Raw genomic sequence first — 26,220 nt, forward strand, 5'->3', positions numbered from 1 at the left:
TACATTTAAAGGTGCATATCTCACCATAAGTTTTGATTGAATTACACTGCCTAAGTTTGTGTAAATGGAGTGTTTTCATTTTCATTCAGCTTAAATATTTTTAATTTCTCTTATAATTTATTTGCTTAAAAGTGAATAAAAAGAAAAAAAATATATATATATATATATATCAGAATCACTTCACTGTACACCTAAAACTAACATAATGTAAATCAACTGTACTTCAAAAAAAATTTTTAAGTGAATAACAAAATATTTTATTAAAAATTTCAAAGTTATTGTTTTGAGGGATTATTATTGACTTCTGGTATTACTGACTGTGAATAGAGATAATGAAAAGTATGACATTGATGTATTTGTGCAATAAGCATTTTATAGAATAAATTTTATGAAAGCAATGACTTCATTTTATTCTCTCTTGGATAAGCTGAACAGATAAATGAACAAAATAATATGCAGGGCCTATTTCCAAAATTTAGCACATATACAGAAACATGTCCTAAAGTTTGGCACCTACCGTTCTAAACTCTTAGGAAGACATGTCTACTTGGCATTTTAACTTATGAAGTTGGCTGTTGTGAACAGGAGAAAAACACCCCTGGTTCTATTTCCAGAGATGTATTATGGATATATTTCAGCTAATGATAAACACTGTGAATGGTGTGTTGTCCAAGATGCTTCTCTTCTTTGGATGATACTTTAAACTCAACTGCCATGACCACTGCTAACATCAATATATTAATACAAGGAGACAAGTCCAAGCTTCCCATGAGACTATAACCAAGTTTCCCCAAAATTGGTTGATTTACATACACTAATAACAAATAATCAGAAAGAGAAATTAAGAAAACAATCCAATTACATCAAAAATAATAAAATACCTAAGAATAAGTTTAACCAAATGTAACTCTAAGACAATGATGACAGAAATTGAAGAAAAAACAAATAAATGGAAAGACATTCTGTGCTCATGGCTTGGAAGAGTTAATATTGTTAAAATATACATACTACCCAAAGCAATCTACACATTCAATGCAATTTCCATCAAAATCCCAATGGTATTTTTCATAGAAATAGAACAAGCAATCCTAAAATATGTATGAAACCACAAAAAAAATTTGAATAGCCAAAGCAATTTTGAGAAAGAAGAACAAAGCTGGACACATCATGCTTCCTGATTTCAAACCGTATTACAAAACTATAGTAATCAAAAAAGTATGGTGTTGGCATAAAAACAGACACATAGATCAATGGAATGGAATAGAGAGCCTAGAAATATAGCCACACATATATGGTCACTTAATCTATGACAAAGGAGGCAAGAACATACAATGGGGAAAAAACAGTCTCTTTAATAAATGGTGTTGGGAAAACTGGACAGTCACAGCAAAAGAATGAAATTGGACCACTATCTTACACTATACACAAAAATTAACTCAAAATGGATTAAAGACTTGAACATAAGACCTGAAACCATAAAACTCACAGAAGAAAACACAGGCAGTAAGCTGCTTGAGATCAATCTTGGTGATGATTTTTTGGATTTGACACCAGAAGCAAAGGCAGCAAAAGGAAAAATAAATAAAGGGGACTACATCAAACTAAACAGCTTCTGCACAGCAAAGGAAATCATCAACAAAATTAAAAGGTAACCTACTAAATGGGGGAAAATATTTGCAATCATATATATGTTAAGGAGTTAACATGCAAAATATGTAAAGAACTCATATAAGTCAGTAGCAAAACAAACAAACAAACAATCCAATTCAGAAATAAGCAGAAAATCTGAACACAGGCATAGCTTGTTTTTTTGTGCTTACTTTACTGTGTTTCATATTTGTGTTTTTTACAAATTGAAGGTCTGTGGCAATCCTGTGCTGTCAGATTATGGTTAACATTTTTTAGCAGTAATGTATTTTTTAAATTAAGGTATGTATGTTTTTTAATACATAGTGCTATTGCACACTTAACAGACTATAGTGCAGTGTAAACATAACTTTTATACACACTGGGAAACCAAATAATTATTGTGACTCACTTTATTGTGATATTCGCTTTTTTGCAATGGTCTGGAACCAAACCTACAATATCTCCAAGGGACGTCTGTAGACCTTTTCCCAAAGAAGACATAGAGATGGGCAACGGGTACATGAAAAGGTACTTAATATAACTAATCACTTGGTAAATGCAAATCAAAATCACAATATGGTATCATCTCATACCTGTTGGAATGACTATTAACAAAAAGACAAGAAATAAGTGTTGGCTAGGATGCGGAGAAAAGGGAACCCTTGTGTACTATCGATGGGAATGTAAATTGGTAAAGACTCTATGGAAAACGATATGGAGGTTTCTTAAAAAATTAAAAACAGAACTACCATATTATCCAGCAATTCCACTTCTGGGTATTTATCCAAAGGAAATAAAATCACTATCTTGAAAAGATGTATGTACCTCCATGTTTGTTTCCACATTATTTACAATAGGTAAGACATGGAAATAATCTAAGTGTCCATTGATGGATGAATGGATAAAGGAAACCTAGTATACAGTATATACAACGGAATATTATTCAGCCATAAAAAAGAAGGAAATGCTGCCATTTGCAACAATGGATGGACTTTGAGGGCATTATGCTAAGTGAAATAAGTGAGACTGAGAAAGACAAATACCACGTGATCTCACTTAGATGTGGAATCTTAAAAAAAAAGACAAACTCATAGATACAAAGACAGAGGCAGGGAGAGGGGAGAGGTGGGCAAAGTGGGTAAAGCGGGACAAACGGTACAAGTTTCCAGTTATAAAATAAGTCCTGAGGATGTAATATATTGCATGATGACAGTTAATAATACTGTATTTTATATTTGAAAAACAGTTTGTAAGTGTGTGGCGAAGGATATTAGCTAGACCTACTGTGGTGATCATTTCGCAAAATACAGGTAGCCCCCACTTTTTAAAAGTTTGCTTTGCACGACTTCACTTTTATGAAAGACCTACCTTTGTACTTTTTTTCACTAACCAAAAGAAATCCAAAGCATATTTTTACTATTACAAAAAAAGGTAATTGTGTCTCGCTTTACACCATTTCAGCTTACCAAAGGTTTCATAGGAATGCTCTCTTTTCAGATAGGAGGGGAAACCTGTATACATATATTGAACCATTATGTTGTATACCTCAAATTAATATAATTATATGTCAATTTTATCTCAAAAAAAAAAAAGAAACAGAAAAATAGGCTAGTTCACCCTGTAATCCTAATCCTCCTTCTTTGACTACTAGCAGTTAGAAAAGCAGTTGTTATCACCCACTGCACTGCTGTGAAACAAAACTAAACACCTGTCCCCAAGAAATCTAGCAGTAGGAACTGACATGTTTAGGTACTACAGCTTCAGGCCCCCTTACTTCTGGGTTTCCAAACTCTGAATCTCCCTTCTTGGCTGCCCTTTTCTCTACCAGAAGCCAGACAATACAGCTGTCCACACAGCTGTGCAGCAATGCCAAGAGGAAGGGCACACTGGGAAAATCCTGAAAACTCACCAAGGCAATATCACCTGGGCTGTTTGCAATGTTCCTATTTCTACATGTGTCTCTTAAATTAAAAGAAATTATCTCTTCTTGTTTAAATAACAGTTATTTAACACTGTGACTTTTGCTTTCTACAAATGACTAAGAGGGAAAATAAACTCACATGCTGCACAGGGCAGGGAACCAACAAGTTAAAAATAAGACTAGGACTAAAGCTCTCAAACACTATGCAGGTACTTGAAAAAGAGAACCCTGCAGTTAAACAGAGACCCACTAGAAACTGTGGGTCCACAGGCATGAAGTTTCTTTTTCTTTTTTTTTTTTTTAAGAAGATGTTGGGGTAGGAGTTTATTAATTAATTTATTTATTTTTGCTGTGTTGGGTCTTCGTTTCTGTGCGAGGGCTTTCTCTAGTTGTGGCAAGCGGGGGCCACGCTTCATCGCAGTGTGCAGGCCTCTCACTATCGCAGCCTCTCTTGTTGCGGGGCACAGGCTCCAGACGCGCACAGGCTCAGTAGTTGTGGCTCACGGGCCTAGTTGCTCCATGGCATGTGGGATCCTCCCAGACCAGGGCTTGAACCCGTGTTCCCTGCATTAGCAGGCAGATTCTCAACCACTGTGCCACCAGGGAAGCCCATGAAGTTTCTTTAATGTGTTTTTGTATCAGTGAATCCAGCTAACTCCAGTTATCACCACAGCTGGCTGTTCATACTGTGGCACTGAATGAATAAGATCTGGCGAGGGATTCTGCTGACCTAAGTTTGCCCCATCCTCCAGCAAGGATGTCACAGAGGGTCCAAGGATTCTGATCTCCCTACTTCCTCCAACTCTTCTCTGCTTTTTCTCAAGTTCCTGATACAACTGTCAAATATCCTAATCTTTGACAGTTATTCCTTGGATGTTCTTGTACAAAAAAACAAGAGGATATGGTTTTGAATTTAGCTGATGGTACAGTATAGTAACACCCAGCCAGTGTCTGAATATCCAGATGTAGGAAAAAAGGGAATCCTGCAACAGGTTAAATGGGGATACTATGCTTCTTTAGTGTCTTGAGATGAGTAATCAAAAATGGATATTTTTCTTTTTCCCAAACAGAATGGGATGAAAAGGAACCATACAGTGTTAACTTTGCATAACTAAACAAAACATTTAAAAAATTATGTTTGGTAGAATATTAGTGTCCTTGAGATACTAATAAAAAACAAAGACAAACTCACAGTGGTAGAAGTGACATTCTTTAAAAAAATTTTAATATAAATGTAAAAAAAATAAACATATTAAGCCATTTTTCATGTCATTTTGAAATAGTCTCTGAGATACTCCTGTGTCATAAATACATACAAAAATGCTTTTTTAAAAAATCTAAATACATATTTTTAACTCATGAACCCTGATTGTTATTCAATAAATAAAATTATCTTTTTAAGTTTGGATAAAAAAGAATAATCAGAAAGAATTCAGCCTTTAATAAAATATTAAATAGACAAATTTCTAGTAATGAAAACAATTTAGGCTATTGTAAGAATAGACTAAATAAGGTTAATAGAAAAGAATAAGCCATCCAGTAATTGAGGCGTATTGATAGGGATTGAATTTGGAAGATGGTAAATGCGACAGTAAAGGTTAGATACTAGTTAATTTCCCAACACCATTTATTGAACAGTTAATCTGGGCAAACACTCATTTTGATCCCTACCTCACACCAATGTAATTCCACCTAGAATATGCAAAGATTTACATACAGAAAAATAAAAACTATATGCATTCTAGAAGATACTGGGAATGAATACACTCTTGGGGTAGAAGGGGCCTTTTTTACATATAACAAAGTTTAAGATGACATCACAGTCTTACGGACAGAAAAGATCTTGCAGTAAATTGAGCCAGTGATAGAGAACACAAGCTGAAATACAATCTCCCAGAATAAAGAGAAACATGATCTTACAGCAGTTTGTGAAAAATAATGAAAGGTAAGTAAGAAAACAATGGCAATAGTTATTTCGTGGAAGAACAAAGAAACAAATAGGAAACGTAGAATATACTCAAAGATAGCTTTCCCAAATAAAGACCTGAGTTAACAGAACAAAAGCACAGACAGAGCTGTTAAAAACACATAAAGGAATGTGTCCAAGGTCCTATAGCTAACTACTGATGGAGCTGGACTTTGAATCCAGACTTGCCTCATTCCCAAATCCATATTCTTTCTTATTTCCACATGTGTCAATCAGCCAGCAAAAAGAAATCTTTCTACATGCAATGCAGTACCCTGAACTGAATCCTAAATCAGAAAGGGGACATTATTGCAAAAACTGGTGAAATTCCAAAAAAATCTGGAACTTAGTTAATAGTTATGTGCCAATGTTAATTTCTCAGTTTCTACAATGACTCCATAGTTACGTAAGTATTAACACTAGAAAACTGGTTAAAGAGTATGCAGGTGTGCGACTTCATGGAAGTCTAAAATTGTTCCAAAATAAACAGTGTGTTAAAAAAATAAATCTCTCAAAAATGATGCCTTGGGTACTACCTTAAAAACTTATACGTAGAAAGATTTATTGCATAGTCAAATTTTTAAAAGGCCATGTTTTGCATTAAAGACTTTGATTATAACAGGTTCACTGATGATTGTTAAAATAATTATCTGCTTCAATTATATAGCATTTTGAAAATATTTATATAACTTTTTCCATACGTACCATTTTTCCTTTCATGTGGGTAAAACATAGCACACTGTGAATATTATTCTTTAAAAGCATAAGGTGATCTGGCTGCAACGAACTGCTTTCCATTTCTGCTAAAAACGTGACAAAAGTTCTGGGCTCATAACAGCAAGAATTAAATTTAGAGGCTTAATAGAACTGCCTGATTTTAGGAGCTGTCAGATACTGAAAGAATTAGGCCTTCAGAAATAAATGAATCCTAGGAGCAGAAAAGCTGAAGCATATAATTAAGTTGAAAATTTGGGGTGGGGGATGACTAGGTAAGGAAAGAGGGGAAAAATACCAAGAAAGAGGGAGAAAAAAGCAAAATAAAGGACATGAATAAAATTCAGGGCTTAGGTGTCTCTAAAGAATTGAGATGTGATCAATTACGGAATTGGGGGAAACAGTCATATGAACAGTAGTAAATCAGATGGCATCAGGGCACTCACTAAAAGCCTTTCAATGGATCCTGTCACTCAGAGCATGAACCAGAGATCTCTGGGGACCTTGATGACATACTCCTCTGCCCCCGTCACTTCTCTGAATTATCTTCTACTGTTCAGCCTCTCCCTCATGCCCTCCAGCCATCCTGTTTCTCCATGCTGTTCCTCAGGCAATCCAGGCCTTTGAACTTGCTCACCCCCCAGCTAGGAATGCTGACCACCCCTCTGGAACTATCATCATGGTTCACTGCTTCTCCTCCTCAACGTCCCTCTAATACTAACTCTTCAGTGATTTACTACTGAGAACACTCATACTGATCCCCTAGCATCCCACTTTCCCCTACCCTGATCTTATTTTCTCATAGCTGCCTCCACCATCTGACGGTAATTCCATCAAACACCTGTCTCCCTAACGGCTAGAATGTAAGCTCTCAGATGTTTGCCTGTTTTTTCCACTGATGCTCCCCCAATGCCTAGAACAGTGCTGGGTAGGGTTAGGGTTAGGTGCTCCATAACTTATTTGTTAAATCAGTCAATACATAAATGTGATTGTTCATTAACATTATTTAAAGATGAGTAACAAAACACTGGTAACTTTTCCAAAGTTGGTTTTTGAGCAACCAGAGTCACTTTTTGTTTGCCGGTGTTTTCTGGGTGTTTTCTACACTGAACAATAACTTCTATAATGTTTTAAAAGGGGGTTTCGTTTTATGAAAAACTCAACAGTTATCTGTCTGAGATGATTTCAACTCAGGCTCATTCAATGTCAGAATCAGAAAGATACATTCTTTAGGGACCTGTTCTTATGAACTTAAATAACATTTAGTTATTACCAGAAAAATCTTCCCATTATCAAAACTTTACATGAACAAATGCTCATTCGCAGGACTGCGAATCATACAGTCCCAACTTCCTCATTTTAAGGATGAAGAAACAGACCTAGAAAAGCTGTCACTTCTTCACCTTCACTTTGAACATAGCTGATGAAGTGTTGAACAGGAGCTAGCTAGCCTGAACAGAGATGGAAACATTACAGAATGGCCTAGCTCAGAAACATTTTGCAATGCAGTAAAAGTTCAGATTGAACATTTTCAGTTCAGCATTTAACTAAACCTTCATTTTCTTCAACTTATTCCCATATCATTGCTCAAAGATGCTTGCGAGCAGCTTCATCGTATTGTTGGAACAGTCAAGATTCTCTTTGCCTTAAGATCACTAGCTGAGCAAACAACATGATCACCAAGTATTTTAGCATGCTCACGGGCCACGGAACCTTCCAGAATCCACTCAACAGTCAACCTCTTGTTCCAGTCCTCTGCCTTCCCTCTTGAGGGAAGTTCAAGGCCAGCTTATTTTACAAATTTCTTACACTTTTCGGCAGATGAATTGTCAATTAACTCTCATGAAATCAAATGGAAGCAGATTTCAGGGTCTGACAATGTGTGGCTTCTCTTTTCAAAAAAGCATTAGCTGAAAAGTTGCATGCGTGCCATTGTTTTGTTATACGTTTGGAAAAAATCTGATGTCATACTTTTTTCTCAGAGATAGCAGCAGCAGTTAACTCACACAAGTCCATTCCCCAGGTCCCCCGACAGCCATCTCTGATACTAGAGGGGCACACAGGCAGGTACTTTGGCAAAGAAAGTCTACAACATGAAGTTGCTACGGGCCAGAACAACCATATTGATTTTTAGTACAATTCAAAACACAAGGAAACATCAGTTTCCTAAATGGCACACACTGAAATGGACAGGGAGGTTACACCACAAAGAGTGGAGAGAAGGAAGAGGATAAAAGACAATTACATTAGCAAACAGCTGAGTGTTCTTTTAGGCTGTTTATTTTTCAGGTTCGAAGAACTGAGAGGCTTGAATTAAGTTGCACTGTCCTTATGTGAAAAATCTGAGAGTGCCCCTTTACGGACATTGTGCTCACAGCTGGAAGCCTGGGCATCCAGTAGACCTTCAGGAAATAAAGCCGTACAACCCTTTGAACATTTGAACATCCTCCTTAAAGCTCAAAGAGTTCTTTTTCCCAATTAATATTTCCCGCTGTCTCAGCAAATGGCAGATCTGTTTAAACTGCATTATAAACATATTATTTACCAATACAGCATTCAGTTTGCTACAAGCAAATATTTTCCTTTGAAATCCTTAACGAGACAAAACTGCCTCTCAAGCCAGAGACTTCGGAAGGGAGGTTGGGAATCAGGACAGACCAGCTGGGACTTACCATGGCCCCCTCACTTCTTCTTTGGGCAACTTCTCTCTGCAGTCGGGCCACAGCCAACTTCTCCCTGGAGAAGCAAAAGCACATGATTAGTTGACCATCCTTCTCAAGGCAGAGGTACACTGGCCTGGCTTCAAAACATTCTTCTGAGGTCTCCAGAGGAATCCCTTCCTTGGTTTAGCTCACTTCCTCCACTAAACTTTCTATAAATATTTAAAGTGATTGGTCATGAGTGCATTGTTTTCACTGTGTGTCATGAAAGAGATCTTTTGCCTTGGATTTTATAATAGCCAAATGAATGCTCAATGCCAACTCAAAGCTTCCCTTTAAGTTCATTAACATATATCATTTGTAAATAAATTTTCCGTGGCTAAAATATTTCGGTTGTTCTTTCTGTATCAATTTTGCTCATAAATAGTTTTCATTATTCTTATTTATTTTGTTGCCCTGTGCTGGTACTGAATTTAAGAAAGCAAACAAAATGTAACTCCGTACCATTCTCGAAATAAAAATAGAAAATCCTTTGCAGGCTTGCTATATAACAGGCATGGGGCTGAGCATTTTACTTGATCTCATATGAGCCTGAAAACAGCCCTATAATAGGTTTTATTATCCCCATTCCATAGATATGGAAACTGAGGCTAAGAGAGGCTAAATAACATATGGAGCCCCCAGCTGGTAAGTAGTACTATTACAATCAAACTTTAGGTTCTCCTTAGTTCAAAACCTAAATAAAAATTCTGCATGTCATTTTTCAGGGTCTAGGAAATATGAAAATATGGAATTGAAAGTCAAATTATTTAAGTATTCTTTAGTTCACAACAGGGTTCATTTTGTGTCCTTTATAATTGCAATTCTGATTTCACTTACAAAAAAATCTAATATTCACCAAAATTTTAAGACTACTTTTGTAAAGTGACAGATATCTTCATTTTGGCCAGCTTTTCAATTATTCTTAAAATAGTCGAGAGACGAAGTAGGGATAAGTGAACTCTTCCAGTAATTCTCAGATCTTAGTTCTAGCAAGAATTTTCTCTGAAATCCTCTACTGCTCTCGAGGTGTGAAGCTATTGCATCCCTCAGCCCTCCCTCGACACAGGATTCAGCTACATGCAAACAGAGAGGAAGCAACCTGAGTCCCAGAGGAGGGAGAGGATTTCTCCCCTTCTAACTGCTTGTGTCTTTGAAATGCCCAAGACTATCAAGAAGGCATGTACTGGGTTGGCCAAAAAGTTCATTTGGGTTTTTCAAACGAAAAAAAAACCCGAACGAACTTTTTGGCCAACCCAATATTTTAGTTTGGTTAAAGTGGAGTAGCTTTTCAGTAGGAATAGTTCTCTCTCTGAATAAACACCTGAAGACAGACTAGAAGGAGGAAAACTAGAATCAGGAGACTTTTGGGGTATACAAGTTTTTTGCCCCTATGAGAGGGGCAAAAAGGTAAGCAGGTAGAAGCCAGAGAGAGATGGGTTCACGTGCCTCTTTTTGAGGTAAGCAAGGCAGAGAGCCTACACATGTTCTCTGACACGCGTCCCGATGAGCAGATGAAAAGACAGAGGGAAGAGAAGAATGCGACACACTTCTGGCTTAATATGAAAATTAAACACATGGTAAATACTCATGAGGACAAAAAAAATAGAGAAGAACACACTTTATATTCTATGACTCAGTAAGTCCACTCTGAGGTATAGACTCAACAGAAATTCATATATATGTTCACTAAAAGGCATGTACTAGAATGTTTATAGGAGGACTACTTGTAATAACCTTAAACTGAAAATGCACACGCCCATTAACAGTAGAATGGATAAACCTGAATATAGTAATACAGTGAAATACCATAAACTACTGAGAAGGAATAATCAAGACCTCATCACAACAATACCATTGAGTGAAATAAGCAAATGCAGAAGAGTATATATTTTATGATCTCATTTATGAAAGTTCAAAGATGGCACTAACTCCTACCTAGTTTGATAAGGTGAGAAAAAGAAATTGAAGACACAAATAACAAAAAGGAAGAGGTAAAATTGTTTATATTCACAGATGACATAATTTTCTAACCAGAAAATCCTAAGGAATTTACAAAACAACAACACAGCTAATAATTTAGCAAAGTCACAGGATACAAGTCAATATACAAAAATCAATTATGTTTTTATGTATTAGCATCACACAATTGGAAAATTAAGTTTAAAGAATCTGTAATAACATAAAATACTTAGGGAATAAATGTAATAAAAGACTTAAACTGCTACACAGGAACCACAAAACACTGCTTAGAACAATTAAAGGAGATTTTATACATACCCATAAACACACACACACACACCACATTCATGGATTGAAAGGTTTACTATTACACTGGCAAAATTTTTACCAAAATAATCTATAAATTATTTCTCACTGGGATGTATAATTCCATGAAACTAAATAAAAAGAACCCAGAAGCTACTCTGATACTAAGGATGATAATTAAGTTAATATAACAATACCCGAACTCATTGTTTTCTCTGTAGACTGAATATGGAGACATTTAACTTCTAGTCTAAACTCTAATCCACATTGTCTTATATTTTCCTTGACTGTTTATTTAGTATATCTTTTCCTCTAAATAAGCCCATAAGTTCCTCCCTGACCACACGGGTGGCAGCCAAAATTGCTGATTGATGCATTTTTGCACATGGTCAGTTGTGGTGTAGTTGGTGTAGTGTGGTGTAGCTGTGGTATAGCACTGTACCAGCTGCTGCCCTGAATGCTGAAATCACATTTAGTCCATCTCTATAACACCTACTAAGGGCCATTTAGTAGAAACAAAATAAATGTTTGCGATTTGCTGAGTGAGGAATCAGACACAGAGTCTAATACCAATTTGCCTAGCAAGATAGAATTTCTAATAACTACCAATTTGCATTTATGAGTACATAACACACACACACACATACACAATGATTCCCACAGGGCACCTTCTGGTTCTAGTTGGCCACAAAAGCTTTTTATACACATTTTAAAATTATGATAAGCACAGCTTCCATGGACTACCAGGTAAATGTCTGAGAAAGCGTCAACAAAGTAAATTCCTATATAAGAACACTGAATGAGGGGATAATAGTACAGCAGATCTCATGTATCTGGGCCACAGGACCCCTTTGCATTCTGAAAAGTTACTGAGGACCCAAAAGACCTCGTTTACATGGGTTATAGCTACTGATGTTGACCAAAAGACTTTCTGTTCAAGTAGGTTACATTCATAGATATTTACCATATATAAATGAAAACAGGTAGTTTTAAAAAATATTTACCTATAAATTCATTAAAAATTAATAAACCCATGGTAACATAAGTAAAACATTTTTATGAAAAATATTATACTCCAAAACAAGAGAGTGACACTGCTTTAAAATTTTGCAAATATATCTTTAACGTCTGGCTTAACAGAAGATAGCTGTATTCTCATATCTGCTTCCACATTCAACTTGTTGTGAGAGCACGTCATATAGCTTCTAGAAAACTCCACTACACACCCACGAAAGCATGTGAGTAAAAAAAGGCAAATACTAGCTTATGAAAATAGTTTTGACGTTGTGGATCTCTTAAAAGGGTCTTGGAAGCACCCAGCGTCCCAGGCCCACACTTTGAGAACTTTGCCCCGAAGATAGATACAGAACTAGAAATGGAAGAGAGTTCTGGAAAATTTCCTGGAATCATCATTTCTGATCGCTGAATCTTCAGAGAAAGATTTAATATATATACCAATAGCCTACTAATTTTTTAGAAGAGCAGTTTAGCACAAAGAAGACATTTCTAGAAACAGAACAAGAGTCTATCTTATCACTGTCATCCTACTAAATGATAAAAATAATCCTAATACAGTGTAAAGGTTAGGAACATCACTATTTTATCCTTAAAATAGATTTCCTTTATCACACTATTAGGAAATATCACATGGTATAGGTGCTTGTCAAATCTTATTCAGTTCAATTTGAAAGACAACTCCAATGGTTTTATCTATTACATAGTTTTTAAGAAGGAAAATATTAATAAATCATAAAATTTGGTAGTCTGCCCACACATTTTATTTTTTGGTCTTCAATAAAGTATGAATGAACCAACATAGAAAACCAACATCTCAGAAGTGGTAGCACATTAGCCACTTGATTTGGTGAAACAGAGAGTAAAATACGTAAAACTAGAAACGTCAACTTTACTTTTGACCTACCACTACGTGAGCAGAGACGTGCCCGACTACAAACAGCCTTGTGGAAATGTGTGACACAAACGTGGAGAATCTCAGAGTAGTCTGGATCACAGGAAAGATAATCCCCAACCCTGACCCTGCTCTCTGGTCATCTAATTTACAAATTGGAAAATCGCTTTAGTCTATTTTATGGGATCTACTCTCATTCAAAGCAGCCTGGTGGTGAAGGACAATTTGCATGACCAACAAATACAAATGCCTCTTTGGGTCCATGCTCTGTAATTGCAATATATATAATGTCATGGAGCAAAGACTTCTAAGGGTTCCGAATAACAGCCCAGGGTTTTCTACAGGGTGGGTGGGCAAGACCAGTGCCAGTTAAGTTCCACTACAGGAGGGGTAACACAATTTCAGGTATTAGGAGCTATTTTATGTAGTAGGCCTCTGAATCATATTTCCTTTGAAAAGAGGGTTTCAAGGCTAAAACGCACCAAAAAGGTTCTTTCTTGAGGTTCAATACTTTGTATCTCCCAAATCTTTCAAGTTTTTGGTATTCCATGTGTGTGCAGTTTATGTCAGCAGGAGTTTTTCTTAGTAGGAATTGTATTTTTGTGTGTATGAAAGAAGAATTGTCATTCTTTATTAAAATTAAGGAAGTAATGGAGTTGAATGGGTGAAATTATCTACGATCAAATTCTTAGGATTTCTAGATGTTAATATTTCTGGGCTCAAATTATGAACTTAAAGTATTAAAAATAAATGGGTCTTTTTTTTTTTTTTTTTTTTTTACAGTAATCTCATCTGCCCTTGGGTTTAGTAGTCCCTTGGCAAACCATATCTTCAAACCCCCATGGTCCCCATATATGTGTGAAACCAACTGGGACCATCATCTTTTTTATGCAAATTCGGGGTTCTTAAAAACAGCTTTGTGTAAAAAATAAGGAATCCTTGCCTTGCATGCTACCCAAGGCAAATTAAACACACTCTAAATACTTGTGTTTCTATTTGAAGGTCTTCGCTCATCTGCTAAAAACTGACAACTGTGCTTTTGCAATACGTCTCTGTTTTGTTTTGTGTTTGTAGCAAAGCCAGTAGCTCATTATGAAGGGGGTATTGACTTTATGATTGCAAAACAAATGCCCAGAGATATTTTATCCAGAGCTGTGGACCCTTACTTACAGAACAGGGATAAAAGAAGGATATAAAGAATAAACACACAATAAAACAAAAGTGATGACAACACTTACTTCTCTTTCAGTTAAGTGCAAAGAGAATCTTTCCCTCCAAGAAGGAGGAAACAGAGTTACATTTTTATTCAATTTTATGCACAAATGGCGAATTAGTCCCAGGTTTCTAAATCCTTCAGTGCAGCCGCAGACAATCTCAACTAAAGATCATAATAAACAACAACAAAGTTATTTATGTGAACCATGGATCTTCAGAATACTACAGATACATCTACAAGTTAAGCCCATGCAAAGACTGCCTACAATGACCAACAGGATGCTGGCATTTGTAAAAGCCAGAAAAGACCTGCAAGGTTTGGATGTTTAGAAAAATGTTCCCCAAGGGGTAAGCGGCTTTCGAAGGGGGACTGTATATTCAGTTTGTGATGTGTGGAGACGTCCGACTTCAGGGCACCAAACAGCCATCTGCTGCAGGAGTGGGGAAGGCAGGCCTGTCTGGAGACAAATCAGTGTTCGGTTGCCATTTTCAAGGAAGCCCTGCACCCATCCTGAATGGGTAAGGATGACGCCACTGGGCAGCACTGCTCTCCACCAGGCAGATGGTACCCCCGTGAGGCTGCTCTGGAGGAAGGGCCGCACTGGCACTCGCTGTGAGTGTGGAGAATTACTTCTACTCACTGTGAGGCTCATCACCCCAAACTGCTCTGTACACACAATGCATTTGAAGGGTGCAGATCGAAATGCACATCCAGCAAGCTGTCAATACAGTAAATACTCTGTGTGTTTTCATCAAATTGCCAGCTAATCTGTACAATTTCTACTTGACTCGTCTGGAAAAATAAAGCATAACAACTAAGCACACTCACATATGTATTTAAAAAGAAAAAAAAAACATTATGGGGCATCTTACAAACCCAAAGTCAATTTCCTTTACTGTGGGAAAGAGATTGGGATATTAAAGAATCTTCTAATATCCCCCCAAACTGGACCTTCATGTTAGTTTTGGTCGTTAGGTTAAGCTCCTATATTCTAAAGTATTTAAAACTCAGTTATTTTTATGTATTATATACACATCTATCTCTATTTTACTTTATTTGGAATATTCTGATTATATACAGTAATCCAATGATGATGGAAATTCTAATTCATTCAGCAAACATTTAAAGTGAGTTTAATGAGTTTACGCGAGGCCTGGCCCAGTACTAGGCACTGGGAAATAAAGATAAATAAGATGGTTCTAAATTCAGAGAGCTTAGGGTCTAACAGACAGAAAGCACGCCTAGGCACACCTGTGTCATAAGATGCACTAAGCATAACATGAGTGCTGGGTATTCAGAGCTGTATTCAAAGCTAGCTTTTAAAATAAATGTTAGGTAATGATTTTATCAAAAAATAGAAATTAAACTGCCTTTAAATGGGAAGGTGCATCCTCCTATTTCTAAGAAAGTTATTTTTCAAATGTCATGCTTTTTAGCAACAAGTCATATAGAGAAACAGGTCTGTTTCCACAAGTCTTTTAATTATAGAGAATCTCTATTATAGGTCTTGATTCCACTATTCCCTAAATTCCTTAAGTTTGGCAGGTGATGGTATTGGACTTCAGTTCAGTTCCAAGTTCTGCCCCTTTGGGTCATGGTTTTATCCAGGTCACTTTTCAGAGACACTTGACCGACTTCTTCAGTCTTTTCCATTCCAATACCTCATATCGCAATTTTAAAAGATAAGAGTAATGGTTAATATTTATTGAACAGTTAGTATGTCAAGCACGGTTCTAGATACATGAAATATTTAAACCTCCAACAATCCCATGAGGTAGGTATTATTATCATCTCCAGGACATACAGCAATGCTTCTCAAACTTTTTCAGAACCTTTTTACACTCTGAAAAAAAATCTTTGAGGACTCCAAAGAGCTTTTGTTTATGTGGGCTATATCTATCAATGTTTACGGTATTCATAATGAAAACCAAGACTCTAAATACATATTAATTTACATATATTTATATATAGTAAAATACAAATACTATATATATTAATTTATTTGAAATAACAATAATAATTCCATTACAGGTAAACAACATATAATTATGAAATACAACTATAGATTCCAAAACAAAAATTAGTAACAAGAATGGCAGTGTTTTATAGTTTTGCTAATGTCTCTAATGTCTGGCTAACAAAAATGACATCTGGATTCCCATATCTACTTCTGTACTCAGGATGTTGCAATGTTAACATGGTGAAAAGCCTCTGGCAAACCACTGTATGCCCATGAGAGTGAAAAAGACAAATAACATCTTAGTACTCTTAGAAAAACAGTTTTGACCTCTGAATTCTTGAAAAAGTCATAGGGCCCCTGGAGCCCCCGGTCCACAGTCTGAGCGCTGCTGATGTACAGTGACACCTATCTTCCATGGGGAAACCGAGGCTCAGGTAGGCTGGGAAACATGCCCACTGTGCCTTAGCTGTTAAATTTAAATACAACCATGCATGTTTTTCCAAATCTGCAAAATAGTGATGAATACTTATTTAGTTAAAATCCCATTTGCTAGAATTTGTGCCTCTGTATTTATCATCACCTATTAACCACCGCCTCTACTGCTAGAGAAGGAATCATCAATTGAAACAGGCTGGGACCTGGGACCTGGGACCCTTTGCTACAATGCTGGCACCTGGACAAACATCTTGTCCAGCAAAAAAATGCAAAGAAACTATAAGGGACTAAAAATGTGTGCATGTGCAGATAGGGCAAATTATGGACAAGATACAAAGAGACCAAAAAACCCAACTGCCACTTCTGAAGAGCAGGGAGCAAAATCAGGGTACTGGGCATGCTGCACACAACACCACCAAAGGGGTGGGCAGACCACCTAAGTGCCCCCTCCAGCCCGACCCCTGGACACACCCCTACCTTCACCCCATATTAGGATCCAGCTCGGCCCGCCTTGGGGAATGAGTGAGCAAGGGAACCTGTTGCTTCTTCTCACTCCCCCCGGCTGCAGGAGGGGCCCCAATAAAGCCTTGCCTGCCTTTCTTGTCTGGCCTCCGATCAATTTCTATTGACTAACGAGGCAAGAACCCTGGTCGGTATCACAATAATGCAAGAAATAATGGGGGTGTCCAAGGATGAAACATCCTTGACCCTTTCCATAGCAATCAATGGGAAAACCACTGATCTAACTTTTCAAGGACACACTGAATTCCAAGTCCTATGAACCTACATTTCCAGCCGAGTAGAAGAAAAATATAAACCTATACTCAGGCACACGTTCTGTTTCAATTAACACCACCCCCTCCCCATATTTTTTCCCTACAAAGATCTCACCAAATGCCCAAGAGGACATGAGATAGATGATTACTCTCATTTACACCTTGGGGCAGAGAGTCACACTCTAAAGTCATAGAGAAAAGTTTCAATAAATCATCAGCCTTCCCCATTTCTGAGTGGGCCCCAAGAATAAGAGCATGGTGGCGACCTGGTGTGTGTGTGAAGAGAGCAGGTCTGCTCCCCCCGGAGGCCTAGAACCATTCTCCGCATGCACAGGCATCCTGGGGAGGTGCCGGCCACAGAGGCAGGACAATGCCGAGTGCCAGGTGCGCCTGTGGAGCGGGCAGATGGGGAGATCAGGGGCAACAGTCCCTGAGTAATGGTTAAATTAATTAGCCTTTCCAAAGCAGATCATTTAATTACTCATCCACTCAGATATTCAGGGCAAGAACAGATTTAGAGAAAGTTTGGGAGCTACAACCCAGATGAAAGAAACTTGCATACAACTTCTTCCAATGCATAATGTCAGTGTTGGCCCCAACACTTATAAATACCAAAAATCACCCTCTTATTCCATACTTTAGAGGAATCAATTAACATCCACCATGCATAAAAGTCAGGGAGTTGAGAGTGGTTCTAAATTGGTGACATTAAACGATTTGGGTCCGCAAAAACTAAGGCAGCAGGACTCAGGACAGCATGCACACACACTGACTGTGGGAGAGAGAGGAAGTGCAATAACAGTGCACTGTGCTGACGAACCGATTCCCTTCCCACCAAGCAAACAAACAAACAAGCGAACGAACAAAAAATCCAGAAACTTTTTTAGAGGATACAGTATATTGGAATACAGAGATCATTAGTAAAAACAAACACACACTCGAATTTCAGTTGCCTGCCTTTCTGAAGGTCTTCTGTCCACATGCTGCTCCTCATGGAGCTTTCTGAAGATTTCTAAAAGTTTTCTCCAATTTTCTAAATTTCTGGAGAATTTTCTAAAAGTTCTCTAAATAGGATTCCATGTAAGTGTTCTAGAACTTGAAAAAGAATAGATACATGTATATGTATAACTGAATCAATTTGCTGTACAACTGAAACTAACACAATACTGTTCATCAACTAGACTCCAATATAAAATAAAAATTTAAAAACAATTGTTCTATAATGAATGTTCTTCCACTCTCAAAAATGGTGTCTCAAATGACACCCACATTTTCATTTAGTGGTTCACTGATTCATCCATACAGCCACTTGTGTCACCCACTGTATCCTAATTGCTTACCTGTTTCTCAACCCTACTGGGCTATAAGACTCAGACGGCTAGGACTTCACGCTCTTTGTGTGTCTGAGGCACAAACCACATCCTCATTGAATGAAAGATCATGATTCAGGACAAAGACAGCCTCATGGACTTGAGGCAAATCACAAGCTGCCTTTATCTGTATTGAGTATCAGAGGTTAGTCCCATGCCCCACCAGAGCTTAACAAAATGTGCCAATAAAACCTACTACTACCAACGCACTTGTAGCGTTCTGCACACTTTAGATGTACCACGTACTCTTGTTAGCAAATAAATAAACCAATGAAGAAATAAACTTGTCTTACTGGGGATTCTCTCCTTTATTTCTCTTTAGAACTATTAGCTTTCACTAGAATAATACGTGCTTTAATCACAACATTTTTTATAAACACAGGGTCTAGTAACTTTATTGAACACAATACTGAGTTAAAAGAACCCCGTTTTCTTCTCTTTTCTTTGTCTTGGGCAGGAGGAAATCCCAAAAGTCTCCTACCTAGTGTGTTTCTAAAATACACACTGCAACCAAAAATTCCCCCAACTTCAATACAGGAAATTTGAGTCTTAACTCTTGCGGTAACTTCTTCCTTGAGTGTAAAGCCAGTTCAAAAAAAATTTCCTTGAGATATACCTTTCTAAGAATCATTGAAGAACTACCTAATTTTTTAAACTTAATTTTCACTTCTGAAAAGCCTAGATTCTTGAATGAGGACTCCTTATGTTTCCATATTTTCTAAGAAACATGAATTTCCTATGTTCTCATGTTCTATACCCATAATTCTCCTTTTAACATTAAAATTCCACTAAAAAGACACATCTAGGTTTGTCTTATGTCTGGCAAATAAGAAAAAACTGAAAAACAAAAGAATTTCATTAATAGTGTTTGATTTTCTTCCATCAATTTTGGTAACATTCAAAAGTAATGGGCGATATGTCATTTAATATGGAAAGATAATTCTTAGGGAAAAGAAAACACAAAGCTAACCATCTCCTAAGGAGCAATGCATACCTGTGGGTGTGTAAGACAACAGCCTTCATGTTACAATTAATTTGGTTTCCATGGCTTTCAATTATCAATGGTCCTGAAATCGCATTCTGTCTCTATTTTCATGAAGGTCCCAAGATAGTATCTGCGAGGAGATTCAAGCCATCTCTCTAGGCTGAGAAAAACAAGGCTTATGAGATCCTAAAGGAAGAAGTTGAAGGAGGTAATGAAGACCCTGGTAAGACTGCAACACAGAATAGTTTATCCCCTAAATCCTCCTTCTTCGTTTGTGGAATGAGCCACACATACAAGGTAAATTCTCCTCAACAAAATGGTGGCTTTTAGGGTGGATTAGCAATGCCATAAATTCATCCCACAAGTACCATGCTGCCTACTATGTCGGAGGCACTTTGCTAGGCTCTGGGGAAGACACAATGACAAGTTAAGGTTTAATCCCTGTAGTCAAGAAGCATCATGTCTTAGAAAACAGACAATGTGTCTATATCCAGTGTTATGAGTTGAACTGTGTCCCCCTGAAAATGTGAACGACTTTACATGTTGAAGTCCCAGAACACGACCTCATTGGAGTCAGTGTCTTTATGGTAATCAAGTTAAAATATGGTCATTAGAATGAGCCCTAATATCCACTATGACTGAAGCCCTTAAAAAAGGGGGTAAATTTGAAGATAGGTACAAACAGAGAGAATTACATGGAAAGATGAAGGAAGAGATTGGGAAGATTCTTCTATAGATCAAGCAATGCCAAAGATTGCCAGCAAACCAGAAGCTAGGCAAAGGGCATGGAGCAGATACTCCTCACAGCCCTTAGAAGGAAGCAACCCTGCCAACACCTTCATATTAGACCCCTAGCCTCCAGTACTATGAGACAATAAATTTCTGTTATTTAAGCCACCCAGCTTGTGGTACTTTGTTAGGGCAACCCTAGCAAAGGAATACGTTCAGATGTACTTATATTTTACTATAAAATCTATCAATTATATGTGTTTGGACATAATCTCTCTCTCTACGTACAAATACACACGTAGCTTGGTAAAATATAATGGGTGCCCCAAGCAAGTGCCATATAGTTTCAGTAGAAGGAGTATTTAAATACTTCTGACCAAGAGAATCAAGGAAGTCTTTATAGAGGAAATGGCAGTCACATTTCAGACAAGCTAAGAGCCATAGTAAGTCAGAAGGCAAAAAGTCAGAAGGAATTTATGACTGTAGAACTATAAAATATTGACTGCAAAGTTGTTCTGGTTGTTTTTCATCTAAGAAACTCACTCCTTTTACATGCCACTTCTCAAGAAAGGTCGAGAAGTCTATATGAATGACTCAAATGGCACACTTCATATCTAAACCTCTACAAGCACACATTAACTTAGCCACAAAGATATTTTTAGTACTTTCATCTTCATCTTCTTTTTACTAAGGCTACTGTGATGTCTAGTATAAGATAAAGTGCTGTCTTCCTGCTCTGTTATAAGACTATTGACTTAGTTGGTCTTTCCAGACTGGGGGTGGTTTGCAAACAGACTTACTCTGGCTGCCACCTTCTGGTTTGTAAATACACTTAACTCACTCTCCGATTGCTGCCCTTGTTACAGGGATGTGCACTGGTCACTAGCAGGTAACAAGGAGTTAGAGGGGTCACCTGTGGTCCTGGAACTGGTCTGTCTAGAGACAGAATGACAGAACCCACGACCAGGCTCCCCATAACTCACGTCTCTCCCAATCAGCCATTATCAAGCCCTAGAAACACTTCTTAAAAGCCAACAATGGGAAACTTTAGAGGGAAACAGAAGACACTGATGAGAAAACGGAACCTAATGTTTAAGAGACGAGAAATGAATGGAAACCAATCCGTGAAATAATTTAATAGATGTGACACCGGGTAAGACCCTAATGGGAAGGAAAAGAATTCTCAGATATACGACCACATAGGATACTCTCAACAGAAGTAAAAGTGTTTTAGAAAACAGGAAAATAACTCATATGCAAACAACAGCAGATGTTTTTGAAGAATAATAATAGCATGACAACCAGGCAACAAAATTAATTCTGTCAAAACAGGTTACTGTAAACTTTCACTTTATAGGTAATTAAACCTAAGCATTTAAATTGCCTGTTTTATCATCACAGTGAGAGAGAGGAAATTTTTAAAAAATGAAGGCATCTTTTGCATCTTAAAGAGAGGGAAAAGTCAGGTAGTGACTGAGTGGTTCAAAATTTTAAAAAAGCCATTTTCTGAAGGATGGCAGGCACCCACCACCTTCAAGGCAGAAGGTGGTTGAAAAAGTAAACAGTCATTTTTGAACAAATTTTGATTACATTTAAGAAAGAGGATAATGAGAGTAATAATAGCAATAATTAACACTCACATCGTGATTACATTCCAAGCACATTACAGTTAGTTATTAATTCATTTCATCTTCATCCTAACCATAAGGTGGGCACTATTATTATCGCCATTTTACAGATAAGGAAAACAAGGCACAGAGAGATTATGTATCTGCCCAAAGGTCTTCGGGGTAGTGACTGATGACGTCAGGATTTGGGGGCAGGCACTCTTGGTCCCAAAGCCCCATTCTCATCTTAACGCTGTGCTATCCATGTAATTCTAGCTGAAGTTACACTTTTTAATGGTGCATTGTTGTTCAGTAATATGGACACTAGAAGATCTGTGTGAATTTCATAAGAAGCTCTCAAAATCCATTTTCATTCCCTTTGAGACTCAAGCAACTGAAGAAGCAGAACAGAGGTGTGGTTAATAGAACAGACTCTGGAACCAGACTGCATGAGTTCAGAATCCCAGCTCATCCACTGACCAGCTTACTGACCTACGGGAAGTTACTTACCCTCTCTGTGATCAAATGTGCTATCATTTACAAATACAAATTGCCCCTTTCTGTGGGAGGATTTTACTTCCCCACCCTACTGATATCAGGCTTGGCATGAGACTTGCTTTGACCAATGAAATGTGAGTGAAAGGAACATGTGTAACTTTGGGGCAGAAACTTGAAGAGCCAGGACAAAATCTGCCATATTATCTTTCTCATTATGACCAGCAATGTTTGAGAAAGAGGCTGGCCTGGGTCCTGGAGTGAGGATGCCTTGCAGCCAAGCAGCAGACCCACCACTGACTTCTGATGGAGTAAGAAATATATCACTGTATTTTTAACTCACTATAATTCGGGGGCTGCTTGTCACGTGACATACTGCCTCTCTTGTCTCATACTCTCTCTGTGCCTCAATGTCCCCCTGCTGCTAGGGTTGTTGCAGGAATTAATGAGCTATGTTTATAAAGCATGTAGAATAGTGGCTGGCGCAGGATAAGCTCTATGGACGTGTTCATTCTTTTAATTATATTCATCTATACATGGTGGGAGATAGGTATTAGTGAGCTAGATACTCACATGAAAAGCACACGAGAGAAAAGATGGCTAGAGGAAACACTGCCAGCAGTAATCAAATCCAGTGCTGCTTTTTTTTTTTTTTTTGCGGTACGTGGGCCTCTCACCGTTGTGGCCTCTCCCGTTGTGGAGCACAGGCTCCGGACGCGCAGGCTCAGCGGCCATGGCTCACGGGCCTAGGCGCTCCACGGCACGTGGGATCTTCCCGGACCGTGGCACGAACCCGTGTTCCCTGCATCGGCAGGCGGACTCTCAACCACTGCGCCACCAGGGAAGCCCTCCAGTGCTTTTCTGACTCTCAGATTCTTTCAGCTCAGTCCTTATTGTTATACTGGTAGCCCTTTGGGCTTTTTGCAAATTTCTCCTTCTCTTCATTGCTTCCAGTAATCTTATCCATTTATTGACAATTCAGGGCGTTAATATTAGTGACCCAAAGTTTCCAGACAGTTTTCCTGCTGCAAAATCTAGTCAGTTACTTTGGCCATGAAGATTTCTCCTCCATGGCCCTCCACTATCTTTTTGGAAATAGAGTTGAGCAACAGTTTTCCCGTCCATGGAACACAGTTTGAGTGAGATCATAGCAGCTGCTATTTCTTTGTTTCTAAGGGTGAAGGATTAGATAACTTTGACAAGTTTCTTTGTTCCATGAGTTTTGACTGGCTTTAGTTTGCTCATGTACAACATTCTGTGGAAAAGCTCTTGTTTCACAATGAATGTCCCACACAACTTGCCTTCAGGGGGTGCCGCTGATGACCACTCCAGAGGGTGTGATAAGCAGCTACTGAGACCTCTTATGCCCGAGGGGAAGTTACCGTGAGGCTCCCTCTAAGCAGCTTAGAAATCACAGGCCACTAAAGTGGTGGCCCAAAGAGATCTTTGACAGCACCACCCTCGTTTCTGAGAGGAGGAAATGGAGCCTCAAAGAGGCTAACTACCTTGTCGAGAAAAATTACAGTCTGTTGAGCAAAACGCGATAGACCAGAGTCATTATCCTTGGGAATCATGGATACTGTGCTCTTTCTAGGGTTAATAGTGCTTCAGAGAAAAACACTTGGTGACAAGAATACATCTGGACAGACTAAAAAATGTGTTAAGTACCCAATTAACAAATTCATTCGCTCCATGTTACTGAGCATCTTACTGGGTTTTTTTTTTTTTTTTTTTTTGTTTGCGGTACGCGGGCCTCTCACTGTTGTGGCCTCTCCCGCTGCGGAGCACAGGCTCCGGACGCGCAGGTTCAGCGGCCACGGCTCACGGGCCCAGCCGCTCCGCGGCATGTGGGATCTTCCCGGACCGGGGCACGAACCCGTGTCCTCTGCATCGGCAGGTGGACTCTCAACCACTGCGCCACCAGGGAAGCCCTCTTACTGGGTTTTAATCTGATCCATTCACAAAAGCCAAAGAGCTTACTAAGAAAGATACAGTAACAGAGCCCCATTTAACTAGGCTCCTACCTGAAGTAAATTGGTAGTATAGAGTCAGTATCAGGGCTTAACTAAATTAAGATATAAAACAGAAATCAAGTCATTTATTACATCAAAGAGCTCTGTTTGGCAGTTACTTACTAGATAAGTAACTCACCAGCTATTTTCTCTGAAATAATAGTGATTAGAATGACTATCATATCCAACAAAAAAACTGCAACAGGCAGTAAACAGGATCAATCTTCAGAAAATAAAATACACCAAAGGTAGCTATAGCTGCTTTTGACTGTCTTGGTAGCAAATCAAAGCACAAGTTATTTCTAGCATTCATCATTTTAATGATTTCTAAATTTGCTTCTCCAAAAGAAATGTACTGGAGATGAATATATTTTACATGAAAACAAATAGAATGTGTAAATTACTAAGGGGTTTACTTCCTTGCTTTGATTCTAGCCACTTTGCCAAGCCCTAAAAAGACACTCACTCAAGTTTTGTGTGGCTTCTGTGAAATCATCTCCTCTACAACTAAATAGGTAAAGAAAGAATGTACTTTTTTAGTGGATAATGGTAAACCTGAGATTTGTAGCTAAAAACATTCTTGATCACAAACACTTTGTTGTTTTCTTTGCTCCTTGGCTACGTTCTCAGGTCTAAAAGACATAAGTGAAAACAAAACAAAGAGAAAAGGATTCTGTAGGCACCCACATCCAAGAAGGGCTCAGTAGTCGAAAGTCACAATAAAAACAGACAGTCATAGACAGGAATTCCATTAAAGAAGGAGAAAATATCTGCTTTGGGGAAGGGCTCAATTCATTTAAAAAAAAAAATTACTGAGAGACAAAGTCCGGAGCTGTAATACATTCTTAAGATCAAAGGCAGAAATAACTAGCAATGTCTGAGTTAGTCCAAAAGAAAAGCAAACCTAGCAACAGACAGACTTTCTTGCAAATGGAGAATGTCTTTAGTATAATACAGTAGGTCTGCTGTATGTGACACCTTGATAAATTAAAGAAATAGAAACATTGTCACAAAAGAAAAGGAAGAAAGGAAGGAAATTCACAAAACAGTGACCACAAAAGATGGATAAGAACGTTTTAAGAGAATACTGCATTGATTAAAGGGAAGCAAGGAAAACAAGATAGCTGCTCTATCTGGCTCAGCCCCTACTGCACATGCCCCATTGTATTGTTTCCTTTGGCACTAACTACAAGAGAGTTTCATCCTATGTCTAATAATACTATTATTTATAAAATAGAAGAAAAACATCCTGATAAGAATATACCTCAATAGGAAAAAGTCTCCTATATAATCTGAGTGTCCAGATGAAAAAGAAATGCTTTTTCAAAGTAATAACAATTACAAAGCAACCAGTGAACAAGATAAGCACTTGCAGAAGGAACCACACTGAATCTATTCAACAAACCAGCTTTTCTGTTATGTGAACCCAAGAATGGATAACTGCTGCTCACTGGGAAAACCTGCAGTGCTGTCAAAATCAGCCAATGCCAGTATACAGTTGCGGGGGAGGAAAATCTTTAAGAAAAGAA

The 26,220-nt window shown here is 38.0% G+C and overlaps 1 protein-coding gene across 1 annotated transcript in view; it reads right to left on the bottom strand.

Moving 5' to 3' along the window:
- The window catches only part of NCKAP5 (NCK associated protein 5), a gene marked incomplete at both ends in the record, with an annotated part of 941,793 nt that overhangs the window by 579,994 nt on the left and 335,579 nt on the right, over window positions 1-26,220 (bottom strand). Inside the window, one exon of the mRNA XM_079709823.1 lies at window positions 8,903-8,966. Coding sequence (XP_079565949.1) covers window positions 8,903-8,966 — 64 coding nt within the window. The remainder of the gene's footprint in view (window positions 1-8,902; window positions 8,967-26,220) is intronic.

Source organism: Hyperoodon ampullatus, assembly GCF_949752795.1.
Source record: "Hyperoodon ampullatus genome assembly, chromosome: 8".
In the NCBI taxonomy this organism is placed as follows: Eukaryota; Metazoa; Chordata; class Mammalia; order Artiodactyla; family Ziphiidae; genus Hyperoodon; species Hyperoodon ampullatus.